The sequence below is a fragment of the Lottia gigantea genome (genome assembly GCF_000327385.1).
Source record: "Lottia gigantea unplaced genomic scaffold LOTGIsca_12, whole genome shotgun sequence".
In the NCBI taxonomy this organism is placed as follows: Eukaryota; Metazoa; Mollusca; class Gastropoda; family Lottiidae; genus Lottia; species Lottia gigantea.
Window position 1 is genome coordinate 3,361,898 of NW_008707225.1, and position 24,560 is coordinate 3,386,457.

General features: G+C 31.6%; 1 protein-coding gene across 1 annotated transcript; it reads left to right on the plus strand.

The window, feature by feature from the left end:
- Window positions 1–20,441: 20,441 nt before the first annotated feature.
- Window positions 20,442–22,640, plus strand: LOTGIDRAFT_156968 (hypothetical protein; the record flags this gene model as incomplete). Its single annotated transcript, XM_009048232.1, has 4 exons — window positions 20,442–20,556; window positions 20,910–21,248; window positions 21,364–21,408; window positions 22,366–22,640. The coding sequence occupies 4 exons, from the start codon at window positions 20,442–20,444 to the stop codon at window positions 22,638–22,640; spliced, it is 774 nt and encodes a 257-aa protein (XP_009046480.1).
- Between the last annotated feature and the right edge of the window lie 1,920 nt (window positions 22,641–24,560).

Below are 24,560 nucleotides of genomic sequence, written 5' to 3' on the forward strand. Positions count from 1 at the left end.
TTACGCCACTTAACACTGATTTACTCCATATCCCCAAATACTATGATTAATTCATTGCAGATATTTCATGACACATTCAGGATAGGAAGTGTGAGGTTCCAGGGTCCATTTAATCATTGTAAAAACTTCACGCCTTAACATCAATATAAAGAAATCTCTCTATTGAGCGGAAAATTAGGTGGCTAGCGGCTGGTGCTCTTTTCTCTCGAGACCAGACTCCAGCCCAAACTAATTTAATCACGTTATAGCTTTATGTTTCCTAATGACTTAATATCATTTTCGACTCGATGACATCTTATTATAAGATTGCTGAAACCATTTATAAGAATACAAATCATCGAAGAAAATAGACTATTAGCTTAACATTCTATAAGATGTTTTCCGCGCGTAAGAGCAATTTTTCGCTCGATTACTCGCTTTGTTGATAAAAGAGGGTATTTATTTTACGGCGGGCAGACGTCAATTGATGGTGGCAATAGGCTGTCAAATACAGTATTAATTCGTTTATATTTATCGAAAGCGGGGAATTAAATGAAATGCTTCACTCCCCAAGCTCGCGTGAAGTCAGTAATAGCTCTATATAAACTTGATTCATGGTGACCAATTCATTTACTTATCTGTTTAAGTGCCGTTAGAAGACGTCGTTTAATCAATTATCGCCTCGCGTACAAAGCGTTCTGGCAGAAGATCGGTGAAGTTCAGACTGTCAAGAGCGCCCTAATCAGGCAAATTGCTTCGACGGTCAATTCACGAAACAAGTGTTTGTTTGAAGAAATCTTCGATTATCGGTCTTCAGCGGCTTAAATGGCAGACCTTTTAAATAAGTTGGCTTTTAAATGCTCAACACTAATAAGAAATCGCCGATTTACAGACGCGACTAGGAAATTTGCGAGTTGGGTGAAAAACGATTACAAGTTTTAGGAAATCGATGGAGTTGAAAGATGGTTTTATTAGTCTTGGTAGATAATGTTTGGCGGGCTGAAGTTAGTTATGAATAGAAGATGAAATTGAAAACTGGCTTGTATGAGTTCGGCTATTGGATTAAAAGGAACTGAAGACTCTACGTTGATGGTTCAGAAAGAAAAGAATTAAGCAAAGAGAGAAATTAGATAGGAATAGACGAATCAAATGGATTGGTCTAATGGATCACGTGATCACCATCTTTTCAAGACAACCAATAAAGCACGCTCTTTAATTTGCTATAACGTCGTAATTCACTGATAACCGACCAAACTCAATTCCTTAATTTGTCTCATCATCTTGTGCCAAAAGCACATCAGACAAATTTTTCTCTTGTTCTCTTTCAACGTACAACCATGCTTTATTCAATAGGCTATTTATTTGATAGAGTTGAGATCTCTTTTGAGTCTGTATGCATTCAGATGGTAATCGCATTAATCTAGCCCGACACTCACTAGGGAACTACTTGAATACAAATCGCCACAAAATCAAGCACGGAATCACACAGTAGTTTGCCTAATAGCAGCCAAATTGAAAATTAAATTAGCAAATTGCGATCTTTTTAAAGGAAAAATGCCGGTTTAATCTGGCTATGATGATTAAAGTTGTTGACATTGGTTGATGAGTTGCCGAGATGCAGCTGGCCTCGGGTATAGTCTTGCTAATCAACTCCTTATACAATTAAACCTCTCTTGGGTCTTTAGAAACGTTTCTAGTTTGGTTGAAGACGATCGGCATGCCATCATACGTCTTTTATCATTTCAAGTCAGAGTTTAATTTCTTCTAATTAGATTCAACCAACCGTTCTTTTATAGATTAGATGCTCATTTCAAGTAGACTGCATGGCTTATTATCAACTTTTACTGAAAGAAAATGGGGCACTTAAATCTTTGTATATATTGAAATTTAAAAAAAGTAAAACTTTTCCCAAAAGTTGGAAACGCCATTATATATCCCTACATGGGAATATCATTCCTATATTTTGAGGAAAAAATCTGTCATAGTTCAAATTATTATTGTATTGATAAAACAATAAACTACCAAATATAAGCATTATCCAAAATGTTAACCAAAGAATACTGACGTAAAAAAAAAACAGCAACAAAGAGGCTTCACTTGTTACAGAAACTTGCTCAGATCGTAATCTCAGTGAACCCAAGTTCTTCTCAGAGTATTGTTTCAAGAGGTAGTTCATAATAAAGGCTTATAAACATTTATAACAGCTACCAAATAATATTTTTCAATTTGTAAATGTTGGATGACATTTTTATGGTTTGGACTTATTCTATCGAACAGTTTTGGGAATTCTTTGAAATTCTCAACAACCATCCTTCTATCAAACTAACCGCAAACGTGAGTGACAAAAGCATAGACTTTCTCGATACCACAGTCTTTAAGGGAGATTCCATAGCAGAAACAAATAAACTGGATATTAAAGTGTATTTCAAAGAAACTGATACTCATCAACTCTTGCACAAGAGCTCCTTTCACCCAAAACATACCTTTTCTGGTATAATTGTCACAAGTTTTACGATTTCATCGAATTTGTACAAGATCTTCTGATTTCAACCAAGCCTGTACGATTGTTTTCTCAAAACTGAAAGAGCGTGGGTACTCTAAACGATTTTTACGAAACATAAAAAATTCCACCTTAGCACAGATAGCAGCTAAAAACAGACTTTATGCCGAAGTACCTCCAGGTTTAAGAAGTGCTCCATGTTTGTCCAGTAGATGCAAAACATGTCCCTTTATATCAGAAACTCATTATTTTGTAAGCAACTCTACGAATAAAAGGTACCCGATCCAGGAACATCTACCATGTGAACATTCGAATGTAATATATTTAATTTCATGCAAGAAATGCCCCAAACAATATGTAGGAGAAACTAAGAATAATTTACGAACTCGCTTTAATGCTCATAGGTCAGGCATCAAATTAAAGAAAGACAAGCCTGTTTCTAATCATTTCAACCTCGACGACCATTCAATAGACGATCTCACCCTAATCCCAATTGAGCGTATAGAAATTGACTTGCCCGAAGATGAAACTACCAAATTCCGTCAACCTAGGGAGGCCCATTGGATTGAGACATTGAATACAGCAAGACCTATAGGACTAAATATTCATCATAATGTAGGCATAGCACCCTTTGTTGTCCCGTTTAATACAACCAGCAATCGAGCAAGCAAGATAGTTCATGCCCACTATAAGAGCCTTCAAGAGAAATTCCCCCATGTCTATAAGCAGAAAATGATAGTTGCATATTCAAGAAATAAGAACTTAAATGATAATATTGTTCATAGTAAACTTAAAACAATCAGCACATAACAGATACTATACTTCTCGCCCATCGGGCGAGTTATTTTTTCTAATTTCAGATCAGAATAAGAACAGAAGAAAACCCAATATCAAGACCCCTAATCCTAATTTCTAAATAAAGTGTCTGCTCCACCCTAGGCCTGTACATTTGGGAGACTCAAACCCTCCCTTCCCCGAAACCTAAATAAAATGATGTCTTGCTGAATTCTTTAAGCTCTTAGTTCAGAGTCAAAGTTCAGTACCTTATATAATAATAAGGTTCAATAAGTTCAATAATAGCAATAATGCAACTGGCGTTTCATGCTCAATATTTCGCAACGCCAAATGTCTTCGACAGGGTTTATTCTTCCAGAGGGTAAAAATTGGCTGATGATGTTAATATGTAATATTTATTATGAAGAACATGATAAAAGAAGTATTGTTCAGATTGTCATTTTGTTGACAAAACTCATGTCACCTGTACACCTCAACCACTACTTATTACATCACTCTATCAATAAGTACCAATTAGATACCTGCTCCTTAAATAAATGATGCTGTATTCCTCAACAATTCACACACAATCTAGAAACAATTTTATTTGATTCAAGGCTTTTGTTCAAATAACCATTCTTTCTTGATACAATGACAAGGTTCTTTTTATGGTGTATTTAGACGTCAGTTACTGTAGTTTAAGTTCAACACACAGTCATGTCAACAAAGGACGTAGCTGATCAGAAAGTTATGTATGCCTAGCACACGACAATGTTGAAGACTTGAAGAAGTTTACCTGAAGGAAAACAAGGCGACAATTGAGAAGGTAAAATACCGACCACGTGTAATACTCGCCTTGTCACACTTGTTAAACAAAAGGGGATGACTCTATATCAGCTCTTTCTCATTGTCAGCTTTCATCTAAATCAATATTCAAAATACAATGATACAAAGTAGATCCATCTCTAAACCCATTCGGAATGAAACAAACAATATTTCGATTTAATAATATTTCGGATTATAACATATTCACTACCAGCACAGTATAGTGATGGATATTACCAAAGAGACATGTCTTCATTTTATTATATCGGAAGATTTTTTCGTTAAATAGAGTCCAATTTCATCTCATTAAATTAAGCACATTATATCATTTGTGAACAGAGAAAAAATTAAAAAAATCATAGGTTATGGTTTTTCTTTCACATCACGTTATACAAGATGATTAGGGGAACACAAATAAGTCTAAAAAGGATAAGCTAACAAGTTTCTTATTAACACCTAAGAGGGCAATATTGGTATCTTACACCTGCCCTGTTCTATATAAAAGATAAAATTGAACAGAGGATAAGTAAGAGAGTGATAAGAAACACTTTGTGAAATCCTTTAAGCTTGAGGTATTGGCATATTGAATAGACAATCTCCCCACTTAATCTCTAGCCACGTGAAAACAAAACCCCTTCAGATTAAGTATTTGAAACATATCGCTAAAAGATTTCCTAAGGTGACATAAAATATTATAAAACTATTTAAAAGATTAAAATGCTAATAATGTACAACTGACCATTTCGTCAAACTAATACTCGTTCAAACAATCATTATATGATAAATCACGCCTAATATAAAATATCTGATAGATCCCTGAGGGTCAATACATACAGGTGTCCTAGGATACAGTAAAATAGACAATACAGGGTATATTATAAATATGATTAAGATGATAAGCTATATTTATTAGTGATAATATTAGAGTGTCAAGAAAGTCTGTAATAAATAAAGATAGACTATATAAACGGAATTTATTGACCTGTTGACCAATATATTATAATATATATTAGAAGTATATATAAGTTTTCTGTAGTGTATATGAGATACTATAAAAGTAATAATGTATAACCTATAATTTCTTTAAGTACTTGTTTAAAACCTCTCAAAAAATAATAAATCACTGAACATATCTAGATAAAGTAGGGCTATTTCAAAGTGCATTATGTCTGTGTTAGGACATTGGCTTGGGGTCAGATACGTTAATGAATGTTCAACTGTATCTATTCCAACTAATATTTCAGGTGCCTTTTAAATGAAATAAAAAAATTGTTACACAATCTTTATAGGTGATTATGAAAGCAATATTATCTTCAATGAAAAAAATTTAGATTCAGCAATCTTAATTATAATCAACTATATACTGTCAAAATTTTACATTTTTACATGCAATCTGTAATTAATAAATATTTATAATTATTTTTTTATAACCGATACTTCTTGAATGTTACTGGCCTCCAGTAGTTTTTAAGAATTATCGGTAACCAATTTTGTGTTCATGTATAATCAGTATATTTGAAGTTTAATATGTAATTAATGTTTTAATGTTTTATTGGTAAGCACAATTTTGAAGGTTTTTTGGTAACAAATATTTTTTTAGTTTTATTGGTAATAATCATAATTTTTTAAAGTTTTAGCTGTAACCAATATTTTGCAGTTATATAGCTAAACAATATTTTGAAGTTTTATTGGTAGCAGATTTTTATAAAGTTTTTATTGGTGACCAATATAGTTAAGTTTTATCCGTAACCGATATTTATGTAGTTTGAGAAACAGCATTAATGATAAAGTTTTACTTTAAAGGGAAAAGCGCGCCAATTTTTTTGGGGAGGGGTGTTGACTATACGTAAAATTTTTACCCACTATTTCTATATATTTCTTTTCTATATATAACAGAGTGTCTTGAAATGATTAGTCGTCATTTTAACATTCAAATTCTAGACTCACATAGATTTGAAGGCTCAAATTCGACTATAAGTTGTGAGCACTATTACTGATTGGCTTAGCTAAAAAAAAAATCACGTTTCTGAGAACAAGTTAGGGTTGGTAGAAAAAGAACGGCGCATCTATCCGTTTAATTAATCAATATATTAAACCATCGTTTTTAATGTTGTAATTGTTTTATACGTATTAGGTTTTTTTTTAAATATTGTAAATGATTTATGTGCAAACCAATATTTCAAGTTTAATTTGTATTTTTGAAGTTTTAAATGTTACCGATATTTCCAAAAATGTTATTTAGTATTTTTGAAGTTCTATGTGTTTACAATACATTGTAAGTTTTATGGGCAGCCAACTTTTATTTGTTACCAATTATTCAAGTTTTATTTGTATTAAGTATTTTTACATTTTATATGTTTTACAATACATTTCAACATTTATTTGCATCCAGTATTTGTAAAGTTGTATATATAACCAATATTTTAAGTTATATTTGTAATCAATATTTTTAAAGTTGTATATATAACCAATATTTCAAGTTATATTTGTAATCAATATTTTTAAAGTTGTATATGTAACCAATATTTCAAGTTATATTTGTAATCAGTATTTTTAAAGTTGTATATGTAACCAATATTTCAAGTTATATTTGTAATCAATATTTTTAAAGTTGTATATGTAACCAATATTTTAAGTTATATTTGTAATCAATATTTTTAAAGTTTTATATATAACCAATATTTCAAGTTATATTTGTATTAAATATATCAAAAGTTTTATATGTAACCAATATTTCAAGTTATATTTGTAATCAATATTTTTAAAGTTGTATATGTAACCAATATTTCAAGTTATATTTGTAATCAATATTTTTAAAGTTGTATATGTAACCAATATTTCAAGTTATATTTGTAATCAATATTTTTAAAGTTGTATATGTAACCAATATTTTAAGTTATATTTGTATTAAATATATTAAAAGTTTTATATATAACCAATATTTCAAGTTATATTTGTAATCAATATTTTTAAAGTTGTATATGTAACCAATATTTTAAGTTATATTTGTATTAAATATATTAAAAGTTTTATATATAACCAATATTTCAAGATTTTTTTAATGTATTTTTGTTTACTTTAGTTTTATTTGCAAACAAAAGATATCCAGTTTTATACATTTCGAGTTGTATGTGCGAATTTTAAGTTTTGGTGCAAACCAATATTGTTTATTATTATTTTTTTTAGACAATGGCGTTTTTGTAAAATCGGACTAAAGCCTGATGCCTATATGCGATTGTGGTTGTAAGGTTAAAAGAAACGATGCATATTTATACCATACATGATATTTTATATCTCAGAAATTTTCTTTAATTCCAATTTGGAATTTTTTTCAATGGAAGGAATATTTGAATGTTAACAAGTCAGCAATAGAAGAAGACTAATAAGACGAACAGATTGCTTCAATATTCACCGAAGTCTAATTCTAAGATCAAAATACATCCAGTCTATTCACAAATATGGAAATGTGTTTTAATGAATCTACAGTTAGACATTAAGGGAGTTTCTAATCGCTTCTTCGGCACAATGGTCTAATTAATCTACGTTTTATTCCGTATTATTGTCAAGACATCCTTCTTCTCAAAGACCAGTTTATTGGCAAGTAATTTGATGAAAATTCGAGGTCATTAATGCAAAAGCTTGTTAATTAGTTGCCTGTATCCGCTATAGAGTAGTTTAGGATATTAGTCAATAATGACGAGTTCCCCTTTAACCCCTCAGGGATATTGACTAGTCAATGAAAGGGTTAAAGTGCTTAAGTTATCGGTTTGTAATCAGTCTAATGATATTATTCTCAACCAGATAGATCTCTTTAACTACTTTACTCCTTTAGATTAGCCCTTTATTTTATTTTTCTGGTTAATTTTATACAAGTATGTATTGTATCGTTAAGAGGGTGATTTTTTCTTTCATGAAAGCGAATTAGTCATCATTCATTTTCCTTTCATTTTTCTTTTTCTGACATGAAATCTAAGGCTTTTTTAATACAAATATTAATCAATTAACAATAATATACCGCTTTTAGTCCAGTTTTAACATCAATTTCTTTTCCTTATCCTATATATTTCAAATTCAAACCCACTGAAATGTGAATAATAATACAAAGACGACAAAATTATCTGATACAGACTTCGGCAAATATTCAGTTGTAAAAGATTCGTTTACTTTTGACTTTTTATTGCCGAAGAACAAGACCGATATTACCAAATAGACCAATTCTGTAGATCATCTGAACTATAATATTTGTTCATTATGGTTGTCAAACATTCCTGTTACTTCTAACTTTAAGTCACAATTAGGTCATTTAAAATACAGACCCCGTGCTAACAAAATATCGAGAGTACCGGTACATTTAATATCCTGACGGAAATTTTTTTCTACAATGAATTTATTGCAAAAATCTGTAAAATACGGGGCCTCTGATATGTGTTTACTGCATCCTATTATTATTATTATTATTATTATTATCATTATCATTATTATTATCATTATTATTATCATTATTATTATCATTATCATTATCATTATTATTATCATTGAGCTCCTTAAATACAACTATTTTAGAACAAGTTTTGTGCTTTCTTTTGTAAATTTTATTTCAGGTAAATGTTCGATTTGCAGAATATATTTATTTCCTTAGGAGAAGTATTTATGAAGGAATACTAATTTCTCTAATTAATATTTAGAATTTGATTTTAATTAATATTTATTATAATAAAACGGAACCACAAATAAATAATACAACAGAGAAATGTAATTTATGCAAACAGATGGTATAATTATTATTATTATATATCGGTAAATCAAGAAATGAAAAATAATTTGGAGCATTGCGGTATGAAAAAAATAATTCCTATTATGTTTTGAGAAGTCATTTTCCAATTAAATATCGCTTGAAAGATGATAAATAAGAAGAATTTACATATAAACAATCTTTTATGCAAAATGCCAATCCAAATCCATATCTTGGAAATCAAATTGAAATGGATATAATCTATGCATTTGTTGTTGCTTTAATTCTTTAAAATAAAGAAAAAAGTCCCCAAAAAAACAAAAACAATACACAACCAGACAAAAAGCAAGATATTCAAATATAAAAAATTTCAAAACTTTATGTAATGCTATAAACAAAGCATAACGACAAATCATTACATTATAAATTTAAATTACTGCATTGTAGTTTGAAGTGATTGTGTTTTCTTTTAATATCAACAATGATTTTAATTTTAAATTTATCTAATATTTTACAATCAGAATTTTCTGGAAGCAACAAGCACTACCATATCCATTTCTCCATGAAACAGAATAATGTAAATAAAATTTTATTTCGATGATCTATAAATGTCAAATAATTCATGTTTTTATTTCTTCAAAGTAAATAAACACTTTGATATGATATGATTACGTGCAATGTTGTAAATATGATTTATAATTTGTAAATATCATCAAAATATCATTTATATTTTTAAAAATATATTAAGTACAATTTTACTATTATTTGAAATAGCAGTCATTTACTGGGAAAGTTTTGATACAATATGGATTTTCAAGTCAGTATGCAATAAACTAATCGCATTAAATATTACTATAGTATAATACAAATTTAAAACAGAACCTTCTCTGTTTTAATATGTCTATATAACACTCTACATTAATGTATTGAACACTATTCTAACACTGACAATATTTGGTTATTCAATATAATAGGTTAATATCATAGTTTAAGATACAAGAATTAACTGATTATACAAGAATTAACTATAAGGCCTCGTACCTCGTCTTGATATATCTGTAAAATATTTATATATCTATCAATTAGATATATCCATGCAATACTTTAAGAACTCATTAAAAAAATATGAATTGAAAATAGAGAAATCAATGTAGGAATAATACATACCTGGATAATCTACGACTCTAGACATATACATTCCAGACCTTGCTAACCATTCAGCATAATTCAATCCCTGTAGTTGAGCTAATTTAAAGGCTTGTTCTGCTGGAGTATGAAATGCACTGCCGGATAATAGTGGCACTGGGGATGGCGGGCAATTCTGCCCACCGTAAGTATACATTGGATGTCCTGGGAATATTCCAGGCATACCCATACTAACATTTTGTAACATTGCGGGATGTTGTAAATTTAATAGTCCTGGACGAGGTATAAAACTGTTGTTTGGTGAGAGCGCTGTCCCTGTCGGAGATAAACTTGAATCTGGACTGTGGGTACCAGGACGACTGGATCCAGATGATGAGGGTCGGGGAGAACATCCCCTTGTAGGTGGTGACACTACCTTCCTTTCTATCTGTTTACTATTTCCTTTAGATAATAAAGCTTCAATACTGAAAGATTTATTTCCTTCCATGTTGAAGTCCAAGAGAAGTTGTGAAACACGTGGTTCAAGTGATCGAAGAAAATTGAAAACTAGTAGCCAGATTGTACTGTCTCAAATCACCCAGTGATGAGTGTAAGGAAGATTATAACAATAGGTTACTCAAAGAGTAAAGCGCCCCTCACATCATTTCTTCTGGCATAATTAGAATCTCGACTGGGATTGGCTATCTTAAGTAAATATTCCTTGTATCTTAGAATAGCGCGTGGCAGCTCTAAAACTTGCAGTTAGTGATTGAAGCCGATCATTTGTTGACAAATAGCCGAAAAATCAACTTTACATCACATGTCACACACAGTTTGAACAAAATCTTTTTTCTTTACCCATTCTTCTCCTTGGTGCTTGTTTTTTTATCGTGAATATCTAAGATCACATCATTATTTGGAATATCATTGATTTTGAAGATTTTTAACTTCTCAGACCTCTTCCCTCTTCAAATAATTATTTCATTTCTTTAATATCCTTAATTCCATTAATCAGCCATGAGTCTTAGTTTACATTTCTTGTCTCTAGTTTCCGCTAGGAGTTGGAAGTGATTAGAAATTAGCCTGCTCCACGAGCCTCCGACTGATCGAAAAGGAAGTTCACCCGTCGACTACTGTTATCAAGAGCACGAAATGTAAGCAATAGTTAAAATTAGTGTCACAATAGTTAAACAAGAGATAAGAGGGGGTAGGGGCCATTGATAGGCGGTCTCTAGAAACGAAATTAACACGTATTCTAGTCTTAATTACACACTAATGGCAATAAATGCACATGATAGGAAATAGATGGGATCAGCGTTTTGTTCCATCTTTCATTGTTCCTGGCACGCACTCCTAAACCGGTAATTGAAATTCGAAAAAATAACAGAATCTTCTCAGATCAGAGATGATGTTCTAACACCTGGGGTTCTGATGATAATAACCATGTTTTTCACAAACTTTTACAAAAAGAGTAATCATAATTGAAGTAGAAATGTTAAGAACTGGCAACATTTTACCACATCCGAACAAAACATATAGATAATTTGCACACAGTGAATAAGTAAGGTAAAAGATAACGATTTTTCAATGTGATAAAAAAATCGCAAAAAATAAAATACTTGCCAGATATTGCCCGCATACTATAGAACAATTTTCATAATAAATTTTACCAAAGGAATTAAATATGATATAATATGACGGAAAGTGGTAATGATTTCAGTCTTAAAACCCGCAAAATTAAATATTTAAAATTATTTTCAAATATTTGCAATCATTTTTATGTAAAAAAATCTTGATATGAAACAAAATTTGTATCTTTGTGGTCATAAATTATGTATTATCTTCGGATATTTCAAACTAAGCAAAATGATGTCATGGAACATCCAGAAACACGATAAAAGCAACTGCAATCGTCAAGTTGGACTGAATGAGATAATACATTTGTTTAAGGAGAAAGGTCTTGAAATATCTATTTAAATAACATTTTACCAAAATATATATATTATATTTATATCTATTCTAGTACCCCATTGAACGAAATGAACTATCTTTTGTCATATTTAAAATAGCTAAATTTGTTCTGATGGGCTTCTTGATGTTTTGAAATTACTGACAAAGGTTTAGTTAACTTGTCAGTAGATTGCAGACATTTATTTTTAGGCATTAGTGTGTATGTTCGTAATTATTGTTGTAAAATATATAATGGGATATATAAAAGGATAAAAGTTTTTCCGTTGCAAATTGGTTGGTTGTAGTTAGTCGAACTTTTGGGGTTTTATTTACATCTTGAAGCAGACATTCGTAGAACTTATATCCTTACATTCTTATCGGACTTTTTATACGCAGTCTGAATTAGTCCATGTAGAAAACTCAGTGAACAAGCAGAACATAGATTAATAAAATAGAATTCATAAACCACCAATAACAAAAATTTGATTTTAAAATTTATTAGTTTATTGCCGTTTGAAATTCAATTTTTAATAACTTAACATAAAACTGCCAGACAGTGAAGAGGCTTTCTACAGATTAATGTGGTGAATGTTAAGAGAGTTTTATTGGAACTAAAAATTATGTCACAACCTTTGAACGCAAATATTAAAAATCTGAGTGTTCAAAGAAGCTTCTTGTCGTATTAGAAGATATTTGGTTCTCAGGTGTTGAGGTCTATACCTTGTAAACATTGATAACGATAAGAAATTTACCTTCATAGACAAACAAATTACGCTTTTAGATACTTGTTTTAACAAGTTAAGGCTTTGAGACTGTTATTTATAAGGTTTAAGCCTATTTACTGATTATCAATGATTTACACCCATAAAACTATGGTTTAAAGTCATTGATATTTGAGAGTTCGGTATATATCACAATATTCCCTTAATACCATGTAATAATCACATATTAGACTTCCATATCTTGCTCTAGAGTGTTTACAATGTAGTAAATTCACACGTTGATAGCCGTATTGTAGAACAATAAGTCAACACTTAAAGTACCATTAATTTATTTCACTAATCAAAAGATATTCCCAGTGAGAACCAAGTACTGCTTAGTATAAAGTCTTTTAATCCATCATTAACTTACAACTTCTCTATTAGATTACAGAGTCGTGACAAGAATCTTGATTATATTCTTAACAACCAGAAGTACAAAATCGACATAGTAGCTAATAAACTGAATGTTTGATCATTGAAGTTTTTCCTATGTGTAAAGTTTCATAAACCAGTCGGTTTTATTTTGGAAAAAGTTAAGCTGAATCTGATACATAGCTGAATCTAATGGAGCTGCAAGTCACCTCGTCTGCAAAAAGCAGTTGCTGCTAGTTGCTCATCTTCTACGACTGCAAAAAGCAGTTGCCGTGAGTAGCTCATATCTCTTTTCTAGCCAAATTTCTGATTCTGAGAATACCCAGTTACCGTCTATTTAACTGCGATGAGATCCAATAAATTGCTGTGAATCGTTTGTCAAACATTTCAGAAACATGAGATATATATTTCGGAATGTTTGAAGCTTCAGAGGTTTTATTTGAAAGATTGGATTGTCTGAAATCTTTGTTGTTGTCCTTGTGTTTTGGAAATTATTCTGACCCATGTAAAGAGTTTGTTATAAACTAAAGACAAAAAATCGCGCCGAATTGACTGAAACTTTGTGTGCAAATATCAACTGTTGAGGCCCTGAATGATGTTCAATGATGTGCAAGACCTATACTGGGACGATGGTTTTCATTTATTTCTCCACAATCACAGTCCTTTTCCAGGTTTACACAAGGTTTTCGCGAGTTATGAGGCTTGTTTGCCAGTCACGTTGACATTTTCTTCAGCCGACTTAAAAAAGTCTTTCGCACAGGAACTGGCGTCATCATTACAGGGATAATGGCGACCGACCATTTCTTTTTTCATTTTAGGAAACGGCTGAAATTGATGTGTCAACAGGAGCATTGTCTTGATGTAACAGAGTGCTTCCACTGTTTAGACAGTTTAGAAAACTTTCTGATCCTCTGTCAAGAGCTTTGGCATCCAGGTTGCAGAAACCTTTGACATTCCCAACTTGTTGATGGATGATGCCTACAATATTGGCAATATGATGAGTAGTCAATTGTTGATACAACATCACTATGTCATGCTACCGTCGGTGGGTGTAAAATTCCGAATTCCCGAACTGTCCGAATTAGGTCAGAAAAGACAAAAAAAAATCGAAACTAAATTTGCGCCAAAGGGCGTGCACAAATTTGGGAATCAAAACATTTTACATCAAAAAACGAATATTTTAAAAGCTTTCATTTGGTCAAATCACAATTTCTTTCTTTATTTTTCGTGTACACCATGCAAGTTTAAATAATAATGCCGTCTATGAATTGATATTTTTGATTTTTAATAAATATAATCGCTATTATTCAATAGACACGTTTTGTTGTCTGTGATCGAAGGCGTCTTCCCATTCCCATTCCCAAGTCACAAAGTTTGATGCCAATGTGAATGATGGGAACAGGCTAACGTGCAAGGAGTAAGATGCTCCCTGCCCCTCCTCCTCTATCACAGTGTTTCAACCCTTGACTGCAATTGACACCTTATTCTTGTATCATAGAAGTTTGTATCTGTAGCTAGATTTCAGTCAAGGTATGAAATAAATAAACCATGCTTTCAGACTGACCTTTTTTATACGCCCATATGGAAATGTGGACGTATATTGCCGTCGCCTTTGTCCGTCGTCCCGTCCGTCCGCTCACACTTCTTGTAGGCGCGATAGAGGCTACAGTCTTTATCCAATCTTGATGAAACTTGGTATGCATGTATACTGTGACATATATATTGATGAGATTTCGGTCAAGATCGAAAATGGTAATAATCGGAAGAACGGTTACAGAGTTCTTGCCCTTGACTTAGTAAAAACGCGTAAAATTTGGCTTGTAGGCACGATAGTGATTACAGTTTTTATCTGATCTTGATGAAACTTGGTATGCATGTATATATTTATGAGATCTCAGTCAAGTTCGAAATTGGTAATTATCGGATGAACTGTTTCAGAGTTATTGCCCTTGGCGTAGTAAAAGCACATCAAATTTTCCTTGTAGGTATGATAGAGACTACGGTTTTTATCCGACCTTCATGAAACTTGGTATGCATTGATGAGATCGAGATCGATAATAATAATAATCGAATGAAAGGGTTTCAGAGTTATTGCCCTTGACTTAGTAAAAACGCGTCCAATTTTGATTGTAGGCACGATAGAGATTACAGTTTTTATCCAACCTAGATGAAACTAGGTATGCATGTATATATTGATGAGATCTCACTCGAGTTCGTAATTGGCAACAATGGGATGAAGGGTTTCGGAGTTTTTAAAAATATTCGCTTTTTGATGTAAAATGTTTTGATTCCCGAATTTGTGCACGACCTTTGGTGCAATTTTAGTTTCGATTTTTTTGTCTTATCTGACCCAATTCGGACAATTCGGACAGTTCGGGAATTCGGAATTTTACACCCACCGTGCTACCGGCTACTGTTTTAGAAATTTCTTGGAGGCGAGTCATCATCAAGCTCTCTCTACCATGTTTGAATTCCGCAGTCCACTTCTTTACAGTGGAAAAGGAAGGAGCATCATCTCCTTAAGTGGAGACCTTGCCAACATGTATTTTTTTTGTATTTTTGTGGAGTTCTCATATGCATCTTGATATATACATTCGGATAACCAATGGTAGCTAAATTTTAACTTTCCGAAGGGGATGTCAAGTGGACAAACCGTGTTGCACAGTTGCATCAGCTGTTCCGGAATATTAAGCATTCCCTACCTCGCTTGCGAAACTATCCAAACTGTATTAAAGCGTTTAATCTGGTTCCAGAACAACTGATGAGTTTTGTACAGGTTACTAGTTGTTTCAGGAACGAAAGACTACATGCTCCCCGAAGTATTGCCTACTAGTTGTTCAATAAAGCATAAGAAAATATATTCATGTGATTTTATGGTTCAACCCTTTGTGCCTACATTGTGTTCTTTCTTTCCACGTAACCCAGAGATGAAAATTAGCAAATGCTTCTTCTAATGCGGACCGAACTGTCAGTTGCCGAAACTGTTGTCGCTTAACGTCCCGCCAAATATTAGGCAAACATGATTTATATTCTCCTTACAGTTATTATTGCATGAAGGTCCTAATTATCAACTCCCTCGGCTATTAATATTACTGTACCATCAAATCCTGTTGGACTGTTGTGCTGCTGAGAGACTCAGAAATATACATAATGTACATAAACTTACCGACTACTAACTAAATAAGACACTTCTGGTCTTAATCCATGTATTCTTTTCAACATTGAATATAATTGTGTGTCATAGCCAATTTGAAAATTGAACGGTTTCGATTACCAAGTCAATTATGTGAAATTGAGAAAATGTTACCAATAGAGTCAATATTGAAAACTAGCTGGATAACAAAGTGATTGAAGAAAGGGCTTTAACTCTAATTAACGCATCAATTTAAGCGATGTGATTATTAAACTATATTGATCATATCCCACAACACATCAGTGTTGATTTAATCAATGCAAGATTTAAATAGAAGGCTGTCAGCACGATGCTTGTAACAATGGCTCAGCCAACCAAATATTGACTCTTTATATTAGTCTAATTAATTAAACTGGAACTTCTTTCTGACACGCCAGTAATGACTTAATTCACTCTGGCTAGAAAGCCATCAACGAGAAACGGATCAAACTTACAAAGTAATTCATTGCCTGTTTCCAGTCAGTTATAAAGACGGAAATGTAACTAACCAAATAGACAATCAAATAACAAGTGGACATTGGGAGGCAGCAAATTAAGAAAATGTTGTATTGTTGATTGGTAATGTAAGGGAAAGTAGAGGTCGTATTAAAAGGGGTAAAGACTGGGTTAAAACACGTCAAGTAACTGAGATGGAGATGATGAGATGCGGTAGGGTTAAAGCACGTCACATATCAACCACTTATTAAATTATACAAGCATATTACAAGCTTGGCACCCATTAGACGCAATACTTTTCTTTCATATGAAGACCATTACGAGTATTGGATGTAATTAAGCGTGAATAATACCGATTGTATTTCAGCTTTTAATGTGTATTTATTTTCTTTCTCTCTATTAACAATATCACTTGGTATTATTTATCATGTCTCTAAACATTCACTCATGAAATTTGTCTTAATAGACATTAGTTAGAGACGAAATGGAGTAGAAAAATAGTCAGATTAAAGTTTGTCTAAGGATCTTCTCCGACCAATTTGAAATATTAAGTTACTTTGATTTTCCCATTTCCATTTTATAACATCATCAATTTGTCTTACATTATGATAAGTAATTTCATGAATTATGAAATAAAATGTTTTAATCAAATGAACCAATTTGAATTAAAACCACTGTCCTCTAACGCTTTAAGATTTGGGGAACAGACGGGTGCCCCTCTTCTACGATTGATATACGCTACATTTACAATCTACACACGCCGACAATGATCAGAACTGTGGTTTATTTTTACCGAAATTCACCGTGCAAATGACGTAAAAGAATCTTAGATTTTTGCCTAAATGGGCTGATATCTCATAATATTCATTATAATCAAAAACTTAAAAGTGGACAGAACTTTAGATATATCAGTTTTTTTCTGAAACGATCCACTAAAATTGACCTCTAGCAGATGGTCAGCTTTTTTCATCACATTCTGTCTTATGGAGTTGGTATCAATTGCTATACACTATTGCGCAATTTGATAGTACTTATGGTCATATTGATTAATTAATATAGCATCACATTTGTGGATTTTTCTTCAAATTATAACAATATAATAATCTTATTTCTGTTTTCTTCCACTGATTATTTATCTTCAAATTCATAGATTTCGATCCGATGTATATGAACCATGATACTAGCATTATCTTAGTTGGCAAAGTGTTAACTTCCGGTCGGTGGGTTTTGAATTCTTGGAATTGATACAAAACCATTTTTAGTTCGGAATATGTATGTGTATGTGTGAGAACCGCTACCGCTTATCTTCCCTTCAAATTCCAGTAGCACACCAAGTGGTAGTGTAATTCCAAAATAAACAGATGCTAAAATGACTCTTGTGTCCTGAAGTGCATTTCAAAAGTTGCAGTTATGGATTTTGATTCCTGTCATATCTGCTTATTGCAAGCATTTCGAATAGCGATAGAAAATATACTCCATCACCAAACAAACTTTAAACCTTAAAATGAGAAATCTAAAGTTTCGTGACATTTTGAGCCTTATATTTTATCTTTTTGATAAATCTGATTTTCTTCTTCAATTGATTCTTCATAAGTATTTTGAACGTAACAATTTAGGTATAATCACTTCGTCGCAGATACATGTATGTTGCTTGAATGTCGTATTGGTCTGCTGTCTCATTTCCAACAAATCAGTTGCATATTCATTGAAACAGCAATGTTACCGTACCGAAAACCAAGTTGATGTATATCAATCCACAAGATTAGAAAAAAATTATTAATCTTGTAAAATATATTTTAAGAATAGTTAGAGATTAAAGTATTTATTTAATAATCCCACCTTCGTTACAATATAATGTATTTATTAAAGCGGTTTGACAAGTAATTTATGATAAAACTGTTAGTGTGTCGTGACCTATGTATCGTATGTGTAAATAACAAATTGTGCCCTGCTCTATCAGTTTCAATAACTCGAAACTTAATAATAAAAGATTAAAAATTTGAAATTATATGATAGCAACACTTTTATCAATGAATAATAAGTTTAAATTATCAACAATTGGCTGACCCTCTACCTAAATTAATTCTGTATGCATTATTACCCATTAGCTTAGCTACAAAATCCGTTCCTGAGACAGTGTCAAACGGATGACGAATCTGTCTCTTTAAATGAAATTACGGTTACGTTCCTTTTTTTCTGATATTTCCGCCTCCTTTGTAATCGAACCAGTTTTTACCACAGTCCCGCTCTAATGAGGTTTTCTTGATAACATTCATGCATTGTGGAATAGCGAAACCAAAAGACAAGTATTGCTCTACAATACAATGGAGTCGAAAAATACAGAAAAGGGATCTAATCTTAAATTAATTACAGTTCACCTTTCTGTAATCATATTGGCTATAGAAACCCTATATACGTCACTGAATACAAGCTTAGTTCAGACTAAAATCTTATAAGATGTTACACACATCCTTATTATGTTACTTAGATCTCACCCCAGCTTACCAAACATCACAGATAACTAACATGGTCAAATTCTACGAGTATTTGTCAATGTGTCTTGAAGATGGTAACACGTCTAATTTTATTGCCATTACCCCAACTCCAACAGGCTTAATTTGTTGACAATTCAAATTTATTGTGTGTTTGAAAAGTAAAAGAGGTGCGATTGAAAGAGTAATAGACAACGGTTACAATGAGTTGAACGTGTTTTTTGCCAGATATTATAAATAATGTTCAGGTGTGTGAATTGACCGTGCGTGCTAAACAATGGTTTAAATATCGCTTCGTAAAGAAACCACTTAATCCTTTTAACATTAAAAATTTGTCTTACAAATTAATGTGATGAACTGAAAACCTCGAGGTTGTACAAGATTGAGTTTCAGAGATATGATGCTGTATACAGGATTATGTATATCGATCATATCTCAGAGACAATATTGATTTTGTTAACAAAGTTATACCCCCAGACAAAGCCTTACATCTTTGAAGAAGCACTTTCACTATCCGTTTCGACCAATCATACCTTAGTTTCAGAATTCAGATTTTTTTTTAGCTTACATAATAATAGTATAGTTAACAACTATCGTCGAAATTTGAGCATTCAAATCATTGTGTATCCATAATAATTCACGTTTGAAAGTTAAAAATTCGACACTAATTTTAGTGAGACTATGCCATATATAGAAATATAGGCCTATATGAATAGACAGTTAAATTTGTAGTTTGAGGTATATTTGAAGGGATTATGCGATTTTCGTTCATTTTAGTACTTTTTCAGACTATTAACACACTAAACACCCAAATCAATCCCCGAAAATGTCGACTGTTCCCCTTTACAAGTGGTTAGTTGGATGAAAAATCATGCATAATTGACGTTATATCGAGAGCCATTTATTTCAAAAGACTCCAACTGAAAAATTAAAAACTGCATTACACTTGTAGTTGCTGCCGTCGTCAGTGATTTTGAAGGATAAGCATGCCCTCGCTACTAACACTAGCAATATTGATGAAAAACGATCGCAGTTCGTAAGAGATTTCTTTAAAAATTGAGGTATAAGTTAACTAATACAGAAATATTAAAATACATGTAGCCTACGTAGATTCAGTAAGTTACTCTTTCCCGTTAGATTCCCATTCACTGTCACAGAAACAGAAAAGCTTGCGTTTGTATTCGATCATTATGACGCTTCTTAGTCTATGACGTTATATATTATGATGGGGAGCCATTGTAATTAGTAGGTTAAAAGTCAAAGCGCAATAAATTCACTCAAAAAAAAAGAAAAAGGAAGAAAAATGTCCAACCATCGAGGTTTTATGCTGGATTCTAGCGTAGTAAAGAAGATTAAGGCCTGTGACACACAGAAATGTTGGGAGGTTGTTAGAGATGATCTTGCAGCTGAAGTTCTGGGTAAGACGACTTGAAATAAAAGTAAACTTTGGAATTAACACTAGCTCTACATTATTCATAATTAAATTCTTCAATATTAAATTCTTCAATATCTTCGACTTTCCGAGGACAATGACAACGATTTGAAGATTTGTGAAATTGAATTGCATCGAATTAATTTAAAACGATACAATTGATTTGGAAAGAGTTTGTTGAATTTTATTGAAATTATTCAAGTTGGTAGTTGACCACTTTTGCGCTTCCATCTTCTAGAATTAATCAAATGACAGTGTTAACAACTAACTGTTATGCTCGGATCATTATGCCGGCCTGTATTCTGAAAAGTTCGTGGCTTCTTTTCTGTATCTCAATAGGTGAACATATGATACCAATACCATTTTTATCAGAAGCGGATCGTTATGATTTGAATGGTGTCATTATGGTTAAAAGAAAAAACGTGTTGCAGAAACTATGCCGAATGAAGAATAAGGCAGTACCTGTTGATGTCTTACAAGAAATGATTCGATCAGATGTGTCCATTGATGAAAGTTTCAAGCTAACCCATCCAGTTAAAATTAACACCCCATTTAGTCGTGTAACAGCGTTATTCGGCACCCATAACAGGAAAGCTTTCGCTATTCATATTACAGGGTTATCTCAGTATCAGCTTCATCATCTACCTCAAGACATTATGGTTGACGTCACACCTTATTGTAAGTTCTTAGGATTAGATATTTTGATGAATACATTTAACTCCTTATAGTAAGTTCTTGTTGTAGTTACTAGGATTAAATGTTATAATGAATACATTTAACTTCTTATTTTCAGTTCAATGCGTAGTCACTTGGATTCAATATAAATGTACTCGTTATTGTAAGTTCTTTTTGTAGTCACTAGGATTTATTATAATAATATATGATATATATATAATATATAATTTATAATATAAATTTAACTCCTTATTGTTCTATAAGTATTCACTAAAGTTTATCATAATAAATATACATCTTACTTATTATTGTAAGTTCTTTGTATAGTCACTTGGATTAAATATTATAATTTATGCATTTAAGTACATTTTGTTAGTTCTTTGCGTATAGTCACTAGGATTTAATATAATAATATGTACATTTGATTGATTCCTTATTTTTTGTGTATTAAGTAGAGTTTATCATAATATATATACATTTAACTCATTATTAGTTCTTCGTGTAGTCACCAGGATTTAATATAATAATGTAAATTTTTAAAGTTTTGTAAGTACATTGTCTAAGCAGTGGGATTTAATATAATAATGGAGACGTTTAACTCATTATTATAAGTTCTTTGAGTATTCATGAGGGTTTATAGTAATAATATATACTTTCATTAACTCATTATTATTGTTCGTCGTGTAGTCACCAGTATTTAATAGTGTGAATGTTTAACTCTTTTTTGTAAGTAACTTGTGTAGACACAGGGATTTAATATAATAACGTATACATTTAACTCCTTATTGTAAGTTCAATGTGTAGTCACTAGGATTTAATATGATAATGTATAGTTTAACTCTTAATTGTCATGCATTGTCATTAATATTATTATGAAAATGTCTGCACTGTTAAAGTAGTGCTCAATACATCAATGGAGAGCGATATAGAAAAATGTACACATTATAATACTACTGACAATCGTGCTTATTGTTGGTTTGGATTTTTACGAAAGAGTTGTGCCCCTTTACATGTAGATTGTGCAGTTCATTGCAAAAGTATGTTATATTGAATACAATAATTAAAAAATATGTATGTAATTGATCAGTTTGATCAAACGATATGTTTCTTTCATTTTCAGTTGATGACTTCCATACGAAAGAAATTTATATTATTACCAAAGTAATATATGCTGAAGATTTTAGATTGAGGGTAATAGTGGGCAATAATTTCAAAGATTTTCGACCCAGATATAGAATTCCAATAGGCTTCCAACTCACTAAATTCAAAATTTTGTACAGAGCGTTAATTGGAGACCACCAACCAGTTGAAGAAAAAATACATTTTAGATGGGTGAAGTTTGCAAAGACCATATTACCAACGACAATCCTTGTCGACAGAGAAAATAGTAAGTGATGTGACAATTCTTACTTGGGACGACATCCAACAATGTACCACTAGGGTTGGAATGGTAGTTCAATTCACTTTAAGCCTACCCATTTCGGTGAATAGATGATAATCATCGTAAAGAATAAATCTTCTCGATTCAGTTTTCCAGTAGGTCGAGAATGTCCTATCGTGCTGGTGACACCTATTTTTGTAGTGGAGCTCAATTTGAATTAATGAAATAACTAAATAACTCTCCTATTGTATAGTTAATATCAATCTGTATTTATGTTGGTATTGATGATCTCTCATATTGTATAGTTAATGTCAATCTGTATCTATGTTGGTATTGATGATCTCTCCTATGGTATAGTTAATGTCAATCTGTATTTATGTTGGTATTGATTATCTCTCTCATTGTATAGTTAATGTCAATCTGTATTTATGTTGGTATTGATGATCTCTCCTATTGTACAGTTAATGTAAATCTGTATCTATGTGGGTATTATGATTTCTCCTATTGTATAGTTAATGTTAATCTGTATCTATGTTGGTATTGATGATCTCTCATATTGTATAGTTAATGTCAATCTGTATTTATGTTGGTATTGATGATCTCTCCTATTGTACAGTTAATGTAAATCTGTATCTATGTGGGTATTATGATTTCTCCTATTGTATAGTTAATGTTAATCTGTATCTATGTTGGTATTGATGATCTCTCCTATTGTATAGTTAATGTCAATCTGTATTTATGTTGGTATTGATGATATCTCTTATTATACAGTTAATGTAAATCTGTATCTATGTGGGTAATGATGATTTATCCTATTGTATAGTTAATGTCAATCTGTATCTATGTTGGTATTGATGATCTCTCCTATTGTATAGTTAATGTCAATCTGTATCTATGTTGGTATTGTTGATCTCTCCTATTGTATAATTAATGTCAATCTGTATCTATGTTGGTATTGATGATCTCTCATATTGTATAGTTAATGTCAATTTGTATCTATGTTGGTATTGATGATCTCTCCTATTGTATAGTTGATGTCAATCTGTATTTATTTTGGTATTGATGATCTCTCCTATTGTATAGTTAATGTCAATTTGTATTTATGTTGGTATTGATGATCTCTCCTATGGTATAGTTTATGTCAATCTGTAAATATGTTGGTCTTGATGATCTCTCATATTGTATAGTTAATGTCAATCTGTATCTATGTTAGTATTGATGATCTCTCTTATTGTATAGTTAATGTCAATCTGTATTTATGTTGGTATTGATGATCTCTCATATTGTATAGTTAATGTCAATCTGTATCTATGTTGTTATTGATGATCTCTCCTATTGTATAGTTAATGTCAATATGTATTTATGTTGGTATTGATTATCTCTCCTATTGTATAGTTGATGTCAATCTGTATTTATTTTGGTATTGATGATCTCTCCTATTGTATAGTTAATGTCAATCTGTATTTATGTTGGTATTGATGATCTCTCCTATGGTATAGTTTATGTCAATCTGTAAATATGTTGGTCTTGATGATCTCTCATATTGTATAGTTAATGTCAATCTGTATCTATGTTGGTATTGATTATCTCTCCTATTGTATAGTTGATGTCAATCTGTATTTATTTTGGTATTGATGATCTCTCCTATTGTATAGTTAATGTCAATTTGTATTTATGTTGGTATTGATGATCTCTCCTATGGTATAGTTTATGTCAATCTGTAAATATGTTGGTCTTGATGATCTCTCATATTGTATAGTTAATATCAATCTGTATCTATGTTAGTATTGATGGCCTCTCTTATTGTATAGTTAATGTCAATCTGTATTTATGTTGGTATTGATGATCTGTCATATTGTATAGTTAATGTCAATCTGTATCTATGTTGGTATTGATGATCTCTCATATTGTATAGTTAATGTCAATCTGTATTT